The sequence below is a fragment of the Triticum aestivum genome, chromosome 7D (genome assembly GCF_018294505.1).
Source record: "Triticum aestivum cultivar Chinese Spring chromosome 7D, IWGSC CS RefSeq v2.1, whole genome shotgun sequence".
NCBI lineage: Eukaryota > Viridiplantae > Streptophyta > Magnoliopsida > Poales > Poaceae > Triticum > Triticum aestivum.
The window spans coordinates 208,957,500-208,975,553 of record NC_057814.1 but is presented as its reverse complement, the minus strand read 5'-3'; the positions used below and the strand labels follow the sequence as shown (position 1 = coordinate 208,975,553).

The window sequence follows — 18,054 nt, the reverse complement described above, 5'->3', positions numbered from 1 at the left end:
CCTTAGGCCCATCTAAGCCTAGGGTTTCCCCCTTCCCCCCCCCTTCCTGCGCCCTGGGCCTCTTGTGGGGGGGCGCACCAGCCCACCTGGGGCTGGTCCCCTCCCACACTTGGCCCACGCAGCCCTCTGGGGCCGGTGGCCCCACCTGGTGGACCCCCGGGACCCTCCCGGTGGTCCCGGTACATTACCGATAGCACCCGAAACTTTTCCGGTGACCAAAACAGGACTTCCCGTATATAAATCTTTACCTCCGGACCATTCCGGAACTCCTCGTGACGTCCGGGATCTCATCCGGGACTCCGAACAACATTCGGTAACCACGTATCTCTATTCCCTATAAGCCTAGCGTCATCGAACCTTAAGTGTGTAGACCCTACGGGTTCGGGAACCATGCAGACATGACCGAGACGTTCTCCGGTAAATAACCAATAGCGGAATCTGGATACCCATGTTGGCTCCCAAATGTTCCACGATGATCTCATCGGATGAACCACGATGTCGGGGATTCAATCAATCCCTTATACAATTCCCTTTGTCAATCGGTATGTTACTTGCCCGAGATTCGATCGTCGGTATCCCGATACCTTGTTCAATCTCGTTACCGGCAAGTCTCTTTACTCGTTCCGTAACTCACATCATCCCGTGATCAACTCCTTGGTCACATTGTGCACATTATGATGATGTCCTACCGAGTGGGCCCAGAGATACCTCTCCGTTTACACGGAGTGACAAATCCCAGTCTCGATTCGTGCCAACCCAACAGACACTTTCGGAGATACCTGTAGTGCACCTTTATAGCCACCCAGTTACGTTGTGACGTTTGGTACACCCAAAGCATTCCTACGGTATCCGGGAGTTGCACAATCTCATGGTCTAAGGAAATGATACTTGACATTAGAAAAGCTCTGAGCAAACGAACTACACGATCTTGTGCTATGCTTAGGATTGGGTCTTGTCCATCACATCATTCTCCTAATGATGTGATCCCGTTATCAACGACATCCAATGTCCATGGTCAGGAAACCGTAACCATCTATTGATCAACGAGCTAGTCAACTAGAGGCTTACTAGGGACATGGTGTTGTCTATGTATCCACACATGTATCTGAGTTTCCTATCAATACAATTCTAGCATGGATAATAAACGATTATCATGAACAAGGAAATATAATAATAACCTATTTATTGTTGCCTCTAGGGCATATTTCCAACAGTCTCCCACTTGCACTAGAGTCAATAATATAGTCCACATCACCATGTGATTAACACTCATAGGTCACATCACCATGTGACCAACATCCAAAGAGTTTACTAGAGTCAACAATCTAGTTCACATCACTATGTGATTAACTCTCAATGAGTTCGGGTTTGATCATGTTATGCTTGTGAGAGAGGTTATTAGTCAACGGGTCTGAACCTTTCAGATCCGTGTGTGCTTTACGAATATCTATGTCATCTTGTGGATGCTACCACACGCTACTTGGAGCCATTTCAAGTAACTGCTCTACTATACGAATCCGGTTTACTACTCAGAGTCATCCGGATTAGTGTCAAAGTTCGCATCGACGTAACCCTTTACGACGAACTCCTTTTCACCTCCATAATCGAGAAAATCCTTAGTCCACTAGATACTAAGGATAAGTTCGACCGCTGTCATGTGATCCATTCCTGGATCACTATTGTACCCCTTGACCAACTCATGGCAAGGCACACTGCATGTGCGGTACACAGCATAGCATACTGTAGAGCCTACGTCTGAAGCATAGGGGACGACCTTCGTCCTTTCTCTCTCTTCTGCTGTGGTCAGGTCTTGAGTCTTACTCAATACTCAAACCTTGTAGCACAGCCAAGAACTCCTTCTTTGCTGATCTATTTTGAACTCTTTCAAAATCATGTCAAGGTGTGCGTTCTTTGAAAGTATCATCGGGCGTCTTGATCTATCTCTATAGATATTGATGCCCAATATGTAAGCAGCTTTATCCAGGTCTTCCTTTGAAAAACTCCTTTCAAACAACCCTTTATGCTTTCCAGAAATTTTACATCATTTCGGATCAACAATATGTCATTCACATACACTTATCAGAAATGTTGTAGCGCTCCCACTCACTTTATTGTAAATACAAGTTTCTAACAAACTTTGTATAAACCCAAAAACTTTGATCACTCCATCAAAACGTATATTCTGACTCCGAGATGCTTGCTCTAGTCCATGGAAGGATCGCTGGAGCTAGCATACCTTTTAGCATCCTTAGGATCGACAAAACCTTTCTGATTGTATCACATACAACCTTTCCTTACGAAAACTTGTTTTGACATCCATCTGCCAGATTTCATAGATGCAGCTAATGCTAACATGATTCCGACGGACTTAAGCATCGCTACGAATGAGAAAATCTCATCGTAGTCAACTCCTTGAACTTGTGGAAATACTCTTTGCCACAAGTCGAGCTTCATAGACGGTAACATTACCGTCCACGTCCGTCTTCTTCTCAAAGATCCATTTATCTCGGATTTCATGGCTTCTAACCATTTGTCGGAATATGGGCCCACCATCGCTTCTCCATAGCTCGTAGGTTCAGTATTGTCCAACAACATGATATCTCAGACAGGATCACGTACCACTCTGAAGTAGCACGCATCCTCGTCGTCCTACGAGGTTTGGTAGTGACTTGATCCGAAGTTTCATGATCACTATCATAAGCTTCCACTTCAATTGGTGTAGGTGCCACAGGAACAACTTCCTGTGCTCTGCTACACACTAGTTGAAGTGACGGTTCAATAACCTTATCAAGTCTCCACCATCCTCTCACTCAATTCTTTCGAGAGAAACTTTTCCTCGAGAAAGGACCTGTTTCTAGAAGCAATTACTTTTGCTTCCAGATCTGAAATAGGAGGTATACCCAACTGTTTTTGGGTATTCTATGAAGGCGCATTTATCCGCTTTGGGTTCGAGCTTATCAGCCTGAAACTTTTTCACATAAGCATCGCAGCCCCAAACTTTTAAGAAACGACAACTTAGGTTTCTCTAAACGGTGTCGTCTCAACGGAATTGCGTGGTGCCCTATTTAAAGTGAATGCGGTTGTCTCTAATGCCTAACCCATAAACGATAGTGGTAATTCGATAAGAAACATCATGGTATGCACCATATCCAATAGGGTGCAGTTATGATGTTCGGACACACAATCATACTATGGTGTTCCAGGCGGTATTAATTGTGAAACACTTTCCACAATGTTTTAATTGTGTGCCAAACTCGGAACTCAGATATCTCTATGATCATATCATAGACATTTTATCCTCTTGTCACGACGATCTTCAACTTCACTCTGAAATTACTTGAACCTTTCAATAATTCAGACTTGTGTTTCATCAAGTAAATATTCTCAGCATCTACTCAAAGCATCTGTGAAGTAAGAACATAATGATATCCACTGCATGCCTCAGCACTCATTGGACTGCATACATCAAAATGTATTACTTCCAACAAGTTGCTCTCTTGTTCCATCTTACTGAAAACGAGGCCTTTCGGTCATCTTGCCCATGTGGTATGATTTGCATGTCTCAAGTGATTCAAAATCAAGTGAGTACAAACGATCCATTTGCATGGAGTTTCTTCATGCATATATACCAATAGACATGGTTCGCATGTCTCAATCTTTTCAAAAACGAGTGAGTCCAAAGATCCATCTACATGGAGCTTCTTCATGCGTTCTATACCAATATGAATCAAATGGCAGTGCCACAAGTATGTGGAACAATCATTACTATTTTATATCTTTTGGCACGAACATGTGTATCACTACGATCGAGATTCATTTTAGGTGCAAGACCATTGAAGGTATTATTCAAATAAACAGAGTAACCATTATTCTCCTTAAATGAATAACCGTATTGCGATAAACATAATCCAATCATGCTCATCGCAAACACCAAATCTCGATGGTAGAGGGAGCATGCAATGCTTGATCACATCAACCTTGGAAACACTTCCAACACATATCGTCATCTCACCTTTAGCCAGTCTCCGTTTATTCCGCAGCTTTTATTTCGAGTTACTAACACTTAGCAAACGAACCGGTATCTAATACCCTGGTGCTGCTAGGAGTACTAGTAAAGTACACATTCATGTAACGTATATCCAATATACTTCTGTCGACCTTGCCTGCCTTCTCATCTACCAAGTATCTAGGGTAGTACTGCTTCAGTGACCGTTCCCCTCATTACAGAAGCACTTAGTCTCGGGTTTGGGTTCAACCTTGGGATTCTTCACTAGAGCAGCAAACGATTTGCTGTTTCATGAAGTATCCCTTTTGCCCTTGCCCTTCTAGAAACTAGTGGTTTTACTAACCATCAACAATTGATGCTCCTTCTTGATTTCTACTTTCGCGGTGTCAAACATCGCGAGTTGCTCAAGGATCATCATATCTATCCCTGATATGTTATAGTTCATCACGAAGCTCTAATAGCTTGGTGGCATTGACTAAGGAGAACCATGACTATCTCATCTGGAAGATTAACTCCCACTCGATTCAAGTGATTGTAGTACTCAGACAATCTGAGCACATGCTCAACGATTGAGCTTTTCTCCCTTAGTTTGCAGGCTTAAGAAACTTGTCAGAGGTCTCATACCTCTTGACGTGGGCACTAGTACGAAATCCCAATTTCAGTCTTCGGAACATCTCATATGTTCTGCGACGTTTCAAAAACCGTCTTTGGTGCCACAATTCTAAACCGTTAGCATTACGCACTGAACTATCACGTAGTCATCAAAACGTGTATGTCAGATGTTTCGCAACATCTACAGACGACGCTGAGGTTCAGCACACCGAGCGGTGCATTAAGGACATAAGCCTTCTGTGCAGCAATGAGGACAATCCTCAGTTTATGGACCCAGACCGCATAATTGCTACTACCAACTTTCAACTAAATTTTCTCTAGGAACATATCTTAAACAGTAGAACTAAAGCGTATGACATAATTTGCAAAGACCTTTTGACTATGTTCATGATAATGAAGTTCATCTGATTATTTAATGAACTCCCACTCAGATCGACATCCCTCTAGTCATCTAAGTGATACATGATCCGAGTCAAACTAGGCCGTGTCCGATCATCACGTGAGACGGACTAGTCATCATCGGTGAACATCTCCATGTTGATCGTATCTTCTATACGACTCATGCTCGACCTTTCGGTCTCTTGTGTTCCGAGGCCATGTCTGTACATGCTAGGCTCGTCAAGTCAACCAAAGTGTTTTGCATGTGTTTCGAGGCCATGTCTGTACATGCTAGGCTCGTCAACACCCGTTGTATTCGAACGTTAGAATCTATCACACCCGATCATCACGTGGTGCTTCGAAACAACGAACCTTCGCAACGGTGCACAGTTAGGGGGAACACTTTCTTGAAATTATTATAAGGGTCATCTTACTTACTACCGTCGTTCTAAGCAAATAAGATGCATAACATGATAAACATCACATGCAATCAAATAGTGACATGATATGGCCAATATCATTTTGCTCCTTTGATCTGCATCTTCGGGGCACCATGATCATCTTTGTCACCGGCATGACACCATGATCTCCATCATCATGATCTCCATCATTGTGTCTTCATGAAGTTGTCACGCCAACGATCACTTCTACTTATATGGCTAACGCGCTTAGCAATAAAGTAAAGTAATTTACATGGCGTTATTCAATGACAAGCAGGTCATACAAAAAATAAAGACAACTCCTATGGCTCCTGCCGGTTGTCATACTCATCGACATGCAAGTCGTGATTCCTATTACAAGAATATGATCAATCTCATACATCACATATATCATTCATCACATCTTCTGACCATATCACATCACATAGCACATGCTGCAAAAACAAGTTAGACGTCCTCTAATTGTTGTTGCAAGTTTTTACGTGGCTTGTATAGGTTTCTAGCAAGAACGTTTCTTACCTACGTAAAACCACAACGTGATATGCCAATTTCTATTTACCCTTCATAAGGACCCTTTCATCGAATCCGTTCCGACTAAAGTGGGAGAGACAGACACCCGCTAGCCACCTTATGCAACTAGTGCATGTCAGTCGATGGAACCTGTCTCACGTAAGCGTACGTGTAAGGTCGGTCCGGGCCGCTTCATCCCACAATGCCGCCGAAACAAGATAAGACTAGTAGCGGCAAGAAGAATTGGCAACATCTACGCCCACAACTGCTTTGTGTTCTACTCGTGCATAGAAACTACGCATAGACCTAGCTCATGATGCCACTGTTGGGGAACGTAGCAGAAATTCAAAATTTTCTACGCATCACCAAGATCAATCTATGGAGTAATCTAGCAACGAGGGGAAGGGGAGTGCATCTACATACCCTTGTAGATCGCGATGCGGAAGCGTTGCAAGAACGCGGATGAAGGAGTCGTACTCGTAGCGATTCAGATCGCGGTTGATTCCGATCTAAGCACCGAAGAACGGTGCCTCCGCGTTCAACACACGTGCAGCCCGGTGACGTCTCCCACGCCTTGATCCAGCAAGGAGAGAGGGAGAGGTTGGGGAAGACTCCGTCCAGCAGTAGCACGACGGCGTGGTGGTGGTGGAGGAGCGTGGCAATCCCGCAGGGCTTCGCCAAGCACCGCGGGAAAGGAGGAGGAAGAGGGGTAGGCTGCGCCATGAGGGAGATGTTCTCTCGTGTGTATGGCAGCCCCAAAACCCCAACGTATATAGGGGAGGGGGAGGGCTGCGCCCCCATCTAGGGTTCCCCCCCCCCCAAGGGGTGCGGCCAGCCCTAGATGGGGCTTGGGGGCGGCCAAAGGGGGGAAGAGAGGGGGGCGCCCCACTAGATGGGCCTTAGGCCCATCTAAGCCTAGGGTTTCCCCCTTCCCCCCCTTCCTGCGCCCTGGGCCTCTTGTGGGGGGCGCACCAGCCCACCTGGGGCTGGTCCCCTCCCACACTTGGCCCACGCAGCCCTCTGGGGCCGGTGGCCCCACCTGGTGGACCCCCGGGACCCTCCCGGTGGTCCCGGTACATTACCGATAGCACCCAAAACTTTTCCGGTGACCAAAACAGGACTTCCCGTATATAAATCTTTACCTCCGGACCATTCCGGAACTCCTCGTGACGTCCGGGATCTCATCCGGGACTCCGAACAACATTCGTTAACCACGTATCTCTATTCCCTATAACCCTAGCGTCATCGAACCTTAAGTGTGTAGACCCTACGGGTTCGGGAACCATGCAGACATGACCGAGACGTTCTCCGGTCAATAACCAACAGCGGAATCTGGATACCCATGTTGGCTCCCACATGTTCTACGATGATCTCATCGGATGAACCACGATGTCGGGGATTCAATCAATCCCGTATATAATTCCCTTTGTCAATCGGTATGTTACTTGCCCGAGATTCGATCGTCGGTATCCCGATACCTTGTTCAATCTCGTTATCGGCAAGTCTCTTTACTCGTTCCGTAACTCACATCATCCCGTGATCAACTCCTTGGTCACATTGTGCACATTATGATGATGTCCTACCGAGTGGGCCCAGAGATACCTCTCCGTTTACACGGAGTGACAAATCCCAGTCTCGATTCGTGCCAACCCCGGAGATACCTGTAGTGCACCTTTATAGCCACCCAGTTACGTTGTGACGTTTGGTACACCCAAAGCATTCCTACGGTATCCGGGAGTTGCACAATCTCATGGTCTAAGGAAATGATACTTGACATTAGAAAAGCTCTGAGCAAACGAACTACACGATCTTGTGCTATGCTTAGGATTGGGTCTTGTCCATCACATCATTCTCCTAATGATGTGATCCCGTTATCAACGACATCCAATGTCCATGGTCAGGAAACCGTAACCATCTATTGATCAACGAGCTAGTCAACTAGAGGCTTACTAGGGACATGGTGTTGTCTATGTATCCACACATGTATCTGAGTTTCCTATCAATACAATTCTAGCATGGATAATAAACGATTATCATGAACAAGGAAATATAATAATAACCTATTTATTGTTGCCTCTAGGGCATATTTCCAACACCCCTCTACATGGCCGGCCGGCCCTAGGGGAAGGAAAGGGGAGGAGTGGCCCCTCCTGCCTTTCCCTCCTCAGGAGAGAAAGGAAAGGGGGGGCGCCACCTCCTCCTGCCTTCCTCCCGCACTCAAATAAGGAAGGGGGCGTGGCTTCGGGAAGTCCCCAAGTAGGATTTGGCCCTACTTGGGATGCCCCTTGGCCTCTCCCCTCTCCCCCACCTATATATATGTGGGAGGGGGTTCCACACATAACCACGACAATCTCTTAGCCGTGTGCGGCGCCCCCGTCCACTGTTTACACCCGGTCATATTTTCGTAGTGCTTAGGCGAAGCCCTGCGGAGATAGCATCACCATCACCGTCACCATGCCGTCGTGCTGCCGGAACTCATCCACTACCTCGCCGTCTTGCTGGATCAAGAAGGCGTGGACATCACCGAGCTGAACGTGTGCTGAACGCGGAGGTGTCGTACGTTCGGTACTTGATCGGTTGGATCGCGAAGAAGTTCGACTACATCAACCGTGTTACTAAACGCTTCCGCTTACGGTCTACGAGGGTACGTAGACACACTCTCCCCCTCGTTGCTATGCATCTCCATGGATAGATCTTGCGTGTGCGTAGAATTTTTTTGTTTTCCATGCAATGTTTTCCAACATATATGTGTTCTCAAAGAGTTATTTCTTTGGTGTCATGTTGCAATGTGCATTCTACGCTTACACAACGAGTGAAGGAGCGAGCCAATTCCTCCTTTTCGATAGAGCCAATTCCTTTGAAGAATTGTTTACTTTCTTGTCTTCTCTCCAGTGAATAGAGTGGAAGACCAGGTATCTTTGTAATTGGCTCTGGAATGATTGCTTGCAAGATTTCAGATTTTTCAGAGATCAACTTAGTTGGAAGAGATAGATAGGAGAACCGAATGCTAGATGCGCGGTGTGCCAATCAATCCAATTTTGTGAGATTGAGTCAAGATTAGAAATAAAAATTCTTCGGAGTAAGGTCACTTGGAAGAAAGAATGGGAATTTGTTCACAAGAATATAAGAATTTTCTAATATAAAAAACAAGAGAAGTGTAACACACCTGAATTTATCATATTCTTTTGTGGGATATGAAACATTATTTGTCATGTACATTTATAACAATTTAGCATAATTTTATCGTGAAATATGTGAGCATGCTTCATAAATGGTGAAACATGTTTTGAAAATAAGTTTTTATATACCAGAAATTCGTTGTTAGGGCAGGCATATGCCTTTGTAGTGCAGGTGCCGCCATCAAAGATCTTCAAAATTCAGTCCCCGAGCCTGAAGCTTGAACACGAGGGTGACATCCTAAACTAGGTGGTACATCTGACAGAACTCGTTCCGTTCCTAAACAACAACACCCCACTGCGAACTAGGCCACCCGCACCCATTTGTCACTTCATGGGCAGGCGGACACCTGGATGCAATGGGGAAGCATGATATTCATCCACCCCTTCAGCACCTTCTGGAAAGCTACCGGGATGACAAGCATTGTCATGTCATCCATGTCTATCTAGACATAAAATCGGTGTGGCACCGAATATCTAGGCTTGTGTCCCAGCTTGGGTTGGCAGCCAGGGGTGTGTAGAGTCACCGTCGCCGCCTCCCTTGTCCCTGACACATTGGGCTTCAGTGCCAAGCGGAGTTTTCTTTCTTGAGGGTTCCCGGTACCCTAGTGAGTTTGGGAGGAGCTCCTATCTACCGCTCTTAGCGGCAAATTGTCGGGGCAACACACATGCGGCCTCCAAATGGACTGGCCCATTGACAACTGTCTTCAACGAGCGAACCAGACTGAGCATAGTATCGAGTGGACCGAGCATTCTAGCAAACGGACCGAGCGACCGGATAGAATACTGTAGTGATCTGGGTTGTAGCAAACCGGTATTGTAGAATATGGTTCTTAATTTTCTGGAAACATTTTAAAAATGCAAAAAAATAAGTTTTTCTGGATCTTTTTCAATATGAATTTTTTTGAAATTCAAACATGGAAACACGAACACATTTTGAAATTTCAAAATTTTTAGAAAATGAATATTTTTTAAATTTCAAACATTTCTTGCAAATCATGAAAAAAAATTCGAAAAAAAATCAAAAATATTTGATTTTTTTTAAACCACGAACTTTTAAATAAAATCCAAATAATTTTTACAAAATGTGATATATTTTTCCGAACTGTTAATTTTTTTTGAAAAATATGAATAATTTTTAATTTACTTTTGAAATTCTTAACATTTTTTGAACATACTCAACATTTTTGGGAATTTCTGAATTAAGAAAAGGTATAAGAAAAGAAGAGAAAAAAGGGAAAAAATATAACCGGAAAACCAGTAGGAAAACAACAAAAAAACAGCCAGGAACCTTCTAGAACGTTCCCAAACCTGGTAAGGTTGGCTTGGAACCTTCTAGAAGGGTCCCAAAACTGGAACTGGAACCTCTCTATCTAACGCTAAAAATGGGCTGGCCCACTTGCACTCGGGTTGGCGTGCTCATCCTGTGTGAAACGGCGCCTATTTGATGCACATGTGCGGTAAATAGAAAATTCGGAGTTTCGGGTGTGTGGAGTCGCAGGTCTTGGCCGTAGCATAGTAGGGAAATATCTGGTGCACCGGAGCTTGTAGTGCTACCGGTCCACCGAACTCATATTGCGCTTTAAAATTGTTCAAAAAATTCTGAAAAAAAATTTAGCACATTCACACAACATCAATGTAGGTTGTCACAAAAATTCAAGTCAAAATTTGAAACATAACTCAAAAAAAAATGACAAATTCAACAGTGAATAGTATGTAACATAACTTGGGCTTTAGATTTGGCCCATTATCACACAGATGTCAAACTTGTCATTTTTGTATCTTAAAAAGTGTTTTCAATTTTGATACGAAATTTTGTGACATCATACATTGATGTTGTGTTAATGTGCTAGACTTTTTTTAGATTTTTAAAAATGTTCTATGGCATCCGTGCACCGGTAGCACCACAAGTGCGAGTGCACAGGATACATTCCCGTAGCATAGTAGTAATTCCGTGCATTCGATTTATTCGGTTTTCATTGTTTGGTTTATACTTTTTTGGTTTGTACTGTATTAATACTATGATAAGTATGGTATGAAATTAAAATATGATTTAAGCTACCGAGTGAGATGCTACCGAGCTGGAGAAGAGTGGGCCGAGCTACAATGCCCGGTGAATGTGAGAATGCTTGGCTTCCGACTTGTCAGTTTTAAGCTAAAACAAGTTTAGAAAACCCAGCGATCAAGGTTCTGAAACATGCTGCCTATGAGCATAGCCAGTTCTAGGATGCATGTAGGGTATGGACCTCAAGCCAAGTTTGGAAGAGCATCCTTCCTTGCTTTCCTTGCAACCTGTTCATGCCAAGCTATAAATCTAGTCTAGAGCACACCGGGACATGGATGGCTTCGCGCCCATACCATCCCTTCCTTGTCCCAAACCAAAACCCCAGCCTCATAAATCGTCCACATCCAGGCACGATGCACTCCACGTCCAGAGCGCGCCTCCGCCATGGATTCGACCCTGTCATGCCTTCTTCCTCCTCCTCTTGCCGCGTCGCCGACCCGCCTGCGCCGAAACGGCGTGAGCGCTAGCATGCCGGGGCGTCAATGCAGGGCATGGAGCAACGGCGCCGGGACGAGGAGGAAGAGGGGCGGCGGCAGGCTGCGCGTGGAGGCCCTGTTCGGCGACGGAGGAGGAGGAGAAGACGGGTTCCGGGCGGTGATGAGGATCGTGAAGCTCAACTCCGCCATCCAGAACCGGAGCGTCCGGGAGCTGCTCGAGCTGATCGCCGACGAGTGCCAGTATTTCTTGAGGAACCTACCGACCGTCAATGTTTCAGAGATGAGCAAGGTACTACAGCATGTTGCTTGCTGCTGCTACTTTCTTTTGTTCTTTTGTTCGTTCTGGTCGCTGACACGGGACATGCTTTGACAGAGCGTGTTCATGTTTCTACACGAGATGATGCTCCGGCACCAGGTCTCGTTCGTGCTCAAGCCCGCGGAGAACGGAGCCTTCGACCTGGGCGTCAAGTGGTCGCTAGGTCTGTGTCAAACACCTGTCAGTCATAACGTGTCAACCACGGTTTGATCAGTTCATACCGAAATGTGTTTGATTACTTGCAGAATGGAAGGGCCAGAAGCTGCCCTGGGACGTAGACTGCACTGTATCCACGACCCACGTCTACACAGGCCTACTGCTCGTCAGGTACATTGCCATCCACCTAACTCTCTGGATTTGCGCCAGCTTTTGGTGTTTACCTATAGCTACTGTACAATTTAGAGAGCAGAGACACAAGTTTCAGATCAAAATCACATTGTGTTTTTTGTTTCTGTAGCCAAGTGAACAAGGCATGTGGGCCGCTCCTGCAGAGAATTCTACAGATGATTTACCAGGCAAGCATGATACACTCGTAATGAATAAAAAAATGCACAAATCCATGTACAATGACTCGACTTTGTTTACCACTGCAGAATCTGGATGCGGTAGTTTTGATCGTGGCAAACAAGTTCCTACCGGACGGCACGCTGGATGAGGAGAGAAGCAACATAATTGTGTGTGTCATCATTGGCCTGGTGGTCATGGTTCTGTTCTACGCCATGTTTAACAACTTATAGGTTCACTAGGGGCAGCAAGGCCAGGTTGATGCTTCAGAGAATTCTGATGCACAGATACCAGAATCTCCTGTAAATTGGTCAGCAAGCACAATGACTTTACCCCTTAATGTAATACATACTAGCAAAGTAGTTGTTGTTGGTTGCAAAAAGGAAGAAAAACTTCAATGAATATAAGAATAACCGGAGACACAATTTAGAACGAACGGGAGCAAATTTATCATTTTGATAACGATCTACAACATATAATTAGACATCACCTACAACATCACAATGTTCTGGGTAAAAAGGGAGAAAGCTGCCTCTTACCATAAGACGCGTCTATGGTTGCTGAATTTACATCAAAGTTAATCAGCTTTCACTTTCTCTTACTGTTGCTACAAATCCGGACAGCCTACCAGATGTGACCCTTCCGGGAAGACCAAACTAGACAATATGCAGAATTACCATTCCTTTTCATTGCTACTGTGATGAGATTAGCCTACAGCCCTTTCTCGTAAGTAAATAAGCCTGTTGGGTACCAAAGATGCAGTTAATAACTTCGGCGAGTTTCTGCCATTTCATCAGTTCCTACTACCAGGATGTTAGACCAACCACATTTCATCTGCAACCGAAGTTAGACACTCGTATTAGATATAAGCAAACGAACACATTTGTGTTAAATGAAACAGAACGAATAGTTAACAGGCCTAGATATTGATATAACAACTAAAAATACCCTCATACCGATTTCACACATTTCCGTACTTCTACAGTGCAACGCTGGAAAAAAAATAGGGACTGGCAATCGGCGGTGCAAGATGGATAAGCATGAGGATATTCTTAGGAGGGAGTCAATAACTAACCAGTCAGATCTTGTTAGGTTGCTTGAAAAGGTGGTCTGACAGCAACTCTGAAACAGCCGAAGCAGTTACGCTTTCACATCCAAAGAGATCTTTAAGCTTAGAGTCGCATAATATCATCGTGGGATTTGATGGATCCTGCAACAAAATAAGCAAGATCGGAAATGGGGTACTTTAGACAAGCCTATATTTACATAGGAGTACCAAGTAGAACAGAAAGATGGTTGCATAAGGAATTTTATCTTGTCTGCACACAAGAATATATCCTTGCAAGTAAGGGAACTCACAATATAAGCAGAGGGAATATACAGTCTACCACCAATCCGCCAAATATAAAATATGCCTACCTAAAAAGCCTAGCACTGATTAATGCCTAAATCTAGACGCGGCAACATGCAGAACTGAATATTCACCCATGAAACATTCCTGATCAACAAAAAGAACAAGGAAGATCACATGGCGGGTGGGGTTGGTGGCATGCATTATTTGATACCATAAATAGAGAAGTTTGCAAGCTGAGAGCTGCAAATAATTTCATTAACACATTGCATATATGCTGATTTTATAATTCGCAGTATCTTAGGTGGCAACATCGTTACTGTTCAGTTATATATGAAAGCACTCAGGAGAGTGAAAGGGGGACTTGCGGGAATGCTTTCCTTATGCTTTACTCATCGTAAGTCGAAAGAGAACAAATAACAAGCCAACTTGCATAAAAAAGCAATCAGCAAAATACTCCCATACAGCTGACAAGGATGTATGTAAGGTCATAGTGGTGTTAAAAAACCTCTCAACCTCATGTACCAGTTCTTTAACTTCAAAAATGAAAAACAAATGGGAGCATACACTAAAATGACTTTTATCCAGAACAACCACCATATGCATATAACTAATTGACCCCACATGCTTTGCTTATGCTTCACTCTTGCCATACATTAAAAAAGAATAGACAACCGACCAACTTGTGTATAAAGCAACCTGCAAAATACTGGCTAATCGCTGCTCAAGGCATAAGGGTATAACTGTACACACCAAAAAACAGATTTTTTTTCCATGTGCCAGCTCTTCAAGTTAAAATAAATAGAGCACATGGAATATACACTCAACAACCTATATCTAAAAACAACCACCATATATGCCTCTAGTTGATCAACCACCAACAACCATGCCAACCAAATCTAAAATCAGAAAGAGAAAACAGAAAGTGAGTGATCTACCAAATAAAAATATCAACCATGATGTCCACTCCAGTCAACACAATCGGTCATGAATCAGACAGAAAAAATTCCAGGCCTGATAGCATTTATCCAGAGCATACAGACAAAGGAGTACAATTACCAAGTCTACTTAAATATGCTTCCTTGGGAGATGGTAATTCTACGTCTAACATCCTAAAGTTGTACACTTAACTATGCTTTCTTGTGAGACAGTAATTCTAACATTCTAAAATAACCTAGATATGCTTGTACTTTCCAAAGATGCTTACATAACTAAACTGAATGAAGAATCGCTTCCACTTAGCTAGTTCTTCATGGTTGGACACAATTAATTTGCAATGCCCACTACAAGTTTAATATCACCCAGAGCACTTCATACTAGAACGGTATAGCACATCAAAGTTCTGATAATAATCATCCACTGACCTCTAGATTGTTGCTTTTAATGTGGTCCCAAACACACTTGACAACCTCGGATTGGGACATCTCTCTTTCTCCGGTTCCAAAAAAGCTAGCAAGAGCATCAGACACGTTAAGTGGCGGTTGGTTTGTAGCAACATCTTCGGCAAGAGGAACGGGAACATCTTCCACAGGCTTCAGCTTCTTCATATCTCGATTTGAATCTTCTGCAAGAAGTTGTAGCAAATATGATTTAAACTAAAGCTTGATTACTTTCTATAACATAACTACTGTTTGTGGGCAAGGGCTACTTGTTGGCTCGAGTGGTTTTATATGCTTCGCTAAAAGCTTGTTCATCTTGAACATATCAGTGCAATCAGTCTCAAAAACCAATCGTAGCTCATCATTGCATATGATCTTTCTCTTATTGTTTGGGTCCTGCAAGTCATTCCTGCGAATGTACGCCCAAAGCTGCTTAACGATCTGCAATTGATTCAATTCACAATCTCAGGGCTTCTTCCGTGATGTAATCATATCAAGAGAAGGGAAGACAGTAGAAAGATGGGCCAGTATAATGAAACCTCAGTCCTAGCCATTGTTGGTTCACCAACAATAGCTTGCAGCTCAGGCGAAACACCACAGATTTTGTTTAATCCCCCTGGACCACCTCTTCGTTTTACTCCAGTACTTGCACTGATTCATAAAGATGATCAGAAATAATAAGTTTGATGAACAGACTGGACAACAGTAAAAGATAGCTGACATTCAAGAACAAGAGAAGGGACACATCCGTAACTACTGTAGTCATAGGGGAAGTACACCTCCAGATTTTACTCAGGAATATTCTTCCACGCAGACAGATTGATGTGTGCTAAATAAATACAACCTCTGTACACTAAATTAGGCATTTTTGCAGTTCAATTTGAACTGCAAAAACGTCTTACATCAGTTTACAGAGAGAGTATTTGTTTTCCTTTTTTGAGCAACCCGAAGGAGCGCTGCCTCTTCATTTAGTGAAAAAGAGATTATAGTATGTATAAGATTGATCAAATGTTTTTTAGGCAACAAGCCAAAACCCTACTAAATATTGCCATCCCGCACACAAATGTAATCAGTTAAACAAAGTCAAGTAAACAGACATTAAGGATTTCTTTCAAATCCCTTACAGTTACAGAAAAATAAATGGGGTGCACTTGCTAATCCATTTCTTGAGCGCAATAAAAGCTCTGGTTGAGGATGCTTTTTAAAGCAACAATTTTGATGGGGATAGCAAAATCCATTACTACGGGTTCAGAGGCTTCAATTCTGCAGGCCAGGTTGACATAACTACGGCAGTATTCAAAGATTTTCTGAAGTACACAAGAAGTAATCTCGCAAGAGTCCTTGAACATTAAAAATTTAGTACGGGTTGGCATGAACCTACTGAACCACTCAGAAATCATTTGCTTGCAGTTTACACCACCATCCTAATTACTCACAGTAATCATGATAGAACATCACTGTCCACCAGAAAGAATCAAAAGCACTAGCCCTAACAGCATGAACAAGGATATCATGTGACACACAAAAAAGTTCAGGCCTTTGTGCATAACCCAGACTCAGTCCGCCGAATAAATCTGAGAAAGGAACTACCAGAACATGTGGTGTAAAGAATTTGGAGCATAGCTTCGCGTAGAAGTTAATACATAGCACACTAGTAGCCGTACCCAACGCAAACCCTAGCACGAATGTGGAAAAAGATCATGAGACGAAGGATGCGAAGAATCACCTTTCTTTCTTTGTTCTCGCGGATGCGGCCCCACGCGGACTCTCGGCCACCGGCGCACGCGGACTGGCCGCCGCCGTGGCCGCATTAGCCGCGGCGGCCATCTGCTGCTGGTGGTGGTGCTGCTGCTGCTGGTACTGCTGCAGCTGGACGAGCCTCTGCAGCTGCGCCTCGCCGGGCTGTCCGTAGCGGAACGACCCTGGGGCGTCATACGGCGAGGAGGCCGGCGGGCTGGCGCGGTGCTGCTGCTGCTGGTGGTGGTGTTGCTGGTACTGCTGCGAGGCGGCGTAGTAGGACTGCAGCTGCTGCGGCGTCGGCTGCTGCGAGAAGAAGTGGGGCACGCCGGCGGGGGCGGAAGCGGAGGCCGTGGTGGTGGTGCTGAAGTGGGGCTGGGCGTGGGGAGAGGAGGCGGGGGCAAAAGGGTCTTTACGCGGGGCGGGGGCGGGGGCGGGGGAGAGGAGCGCGATGAGGATGTCGCGGATGAGCGGCGCCCTGGGGGCGAGGTCGACGCCGAGCTGCGCCTGGAGCTGGCGCACGACGGCGTCGGGCGATATCCCGGCCGCGGCGGCGCCTGGGAGCGCGGCGGCCTGGCGGACGAAGGACTCGACGTAGCGGGCGAGCTCCTGGTCGGACACCATCGGGGCTCGGGGCGGAGACGGCGGCGGACTCTCGTCGCCTTTTTTTGAAATGGGGAATCGCTCCGCTCTCGGGTCCGGGCGGGGGGCCGCGGTTTTGTTTAGGGAGGGGGGTTGGGTCGCGGTGGTTCCGGTGGGCTCAGCGAGCACCGCTCCTGTGTGTGCTCTGTCTGTCTGTTCTGGCCCTGTAGTTTTCTCCACGGTTGGCGTTTCGGATAGAGATGCATAGGTCAGGGGCTCTTTTCTGTTTGCCCCCTCGTTTGCCAGTGTTATTCCATTACGCATACGGCTTCTGTTTCTTCGGTCCCACAAAAACTCCATCCAATGTCCGCACTTCCATGAATTTCTCTGAAACGGAGGCAAAAGTTTTGTCTCATAGAATAATTAAAAAAGAATTATCCCGTTAATTTACGGAAAACTGAGCGAAAACCAATATAAACGAATCTTCGAGGAACTATTCACATGACATAAAACCCCACAACCCCATAGGCGGCCCGCCAAATTCTTCGAATACACAACATC

The 18,054-nt window shown here is 44.9% G+C and overlaps 2 protein-coding genes across 2 annotated transcripts; one reads left to right on the top strand and one right to left on the bottom strand.

Annotated features, from left to right (window-relative positions):
* The first annotated feature begins 11,462 nt into the window (after positions 1–11,462).
* LOC123166281 (uncharacterized) lies at positions 11,463–12,871 on the top strand. The gene is made up of 5 exons (XM_044584056.1): positions 11,463–11,913; positions 11,998–12,103; positions 12,186–12,267; positions 12,398–12,455; positions 12,534–12,871. The coding sequence occupies exons 1-5, from the start codon at positions 11,572–11,574 to the stop codon at positions 12,675–12,677; spliced, it is 732 nt and encodes a 243-aa protein (XP_044439991.1). The 5' UTR covers positions 11,463–11,571; the 3' UTR covers positions 12,678–12,871.
* On the bottom strand, positions 12,870–17,687 carry LOC123166280 (uncharacterized). The gene is made up of 6 exons (XM_044584054.1): positions 16,901–17,687; positions 15,714–15,825; positions 15,444–15,615; positions 15,160–15,359; positions 13,520–13,654; positions 12,870–13,278 (listed from the first exon to the last, which is right to left on the bottom strand). The coding sequence occupies exons 1-5, from the start codon at positions 17,533–17,535 to the stop codon at positions 13,523–13,525; spliced, it is 1,251 nt and encodes a 416-aa protein (XP_044439989.1). The 5' UTR covers positions 17,536–17,687; the 3' UTR covers positions 12,870–13,278; positions 13,520–13,522.
* Positions 17,688–18,054: the final 367 nt, after the last annotated feature.

Bases quoted from the DNA above. Each gene is read 5' to 3' on its own strand.
- LOC123166281 (XM_044584056.1), top strand. From the start codon at position 11,572: ATGGATTCGACCCTGTCATGCCTTCTTCCTCCTCCTCTTGCCGCGTCG. The intron at 12,268-12,397 runs GTACATTGCCAT...TTGTTTCTGTAG, and splicing joins ACAGGCCTACTGCTCGTCAG to CCAAGTGAACAAGGCATGTG. The intron at 12,456-12,533 runs GCAAGCATGATA...TTACCACTGCAG, and splicing joins TTCTACAGATGATTTACCAG to AATCTGGATGCGGTAGTTTT.
- LOC123166280 (XM_044584054.1), bottom strand. From the start codon at position 17,535: ATGGTGTCCGACCAGGAGCTCGCCCGCTACGTCGAGTCCTTCGTCCGC. The intron at 15,826-16,900 runs GTGATTCTTCGC...TTTATGAATCAG, and splicing joins GCGAGAACAAAGAAAGAAAG to TGCAAGTACTGGAGTAAAAC. The intron at 15,360-15,443 runs GTAGCCCTTGCC...AACTTCTTGCAG, and splicing joins AAAACCACTCGAGCCAACAA to AAGATTCAAATCGAGATATG.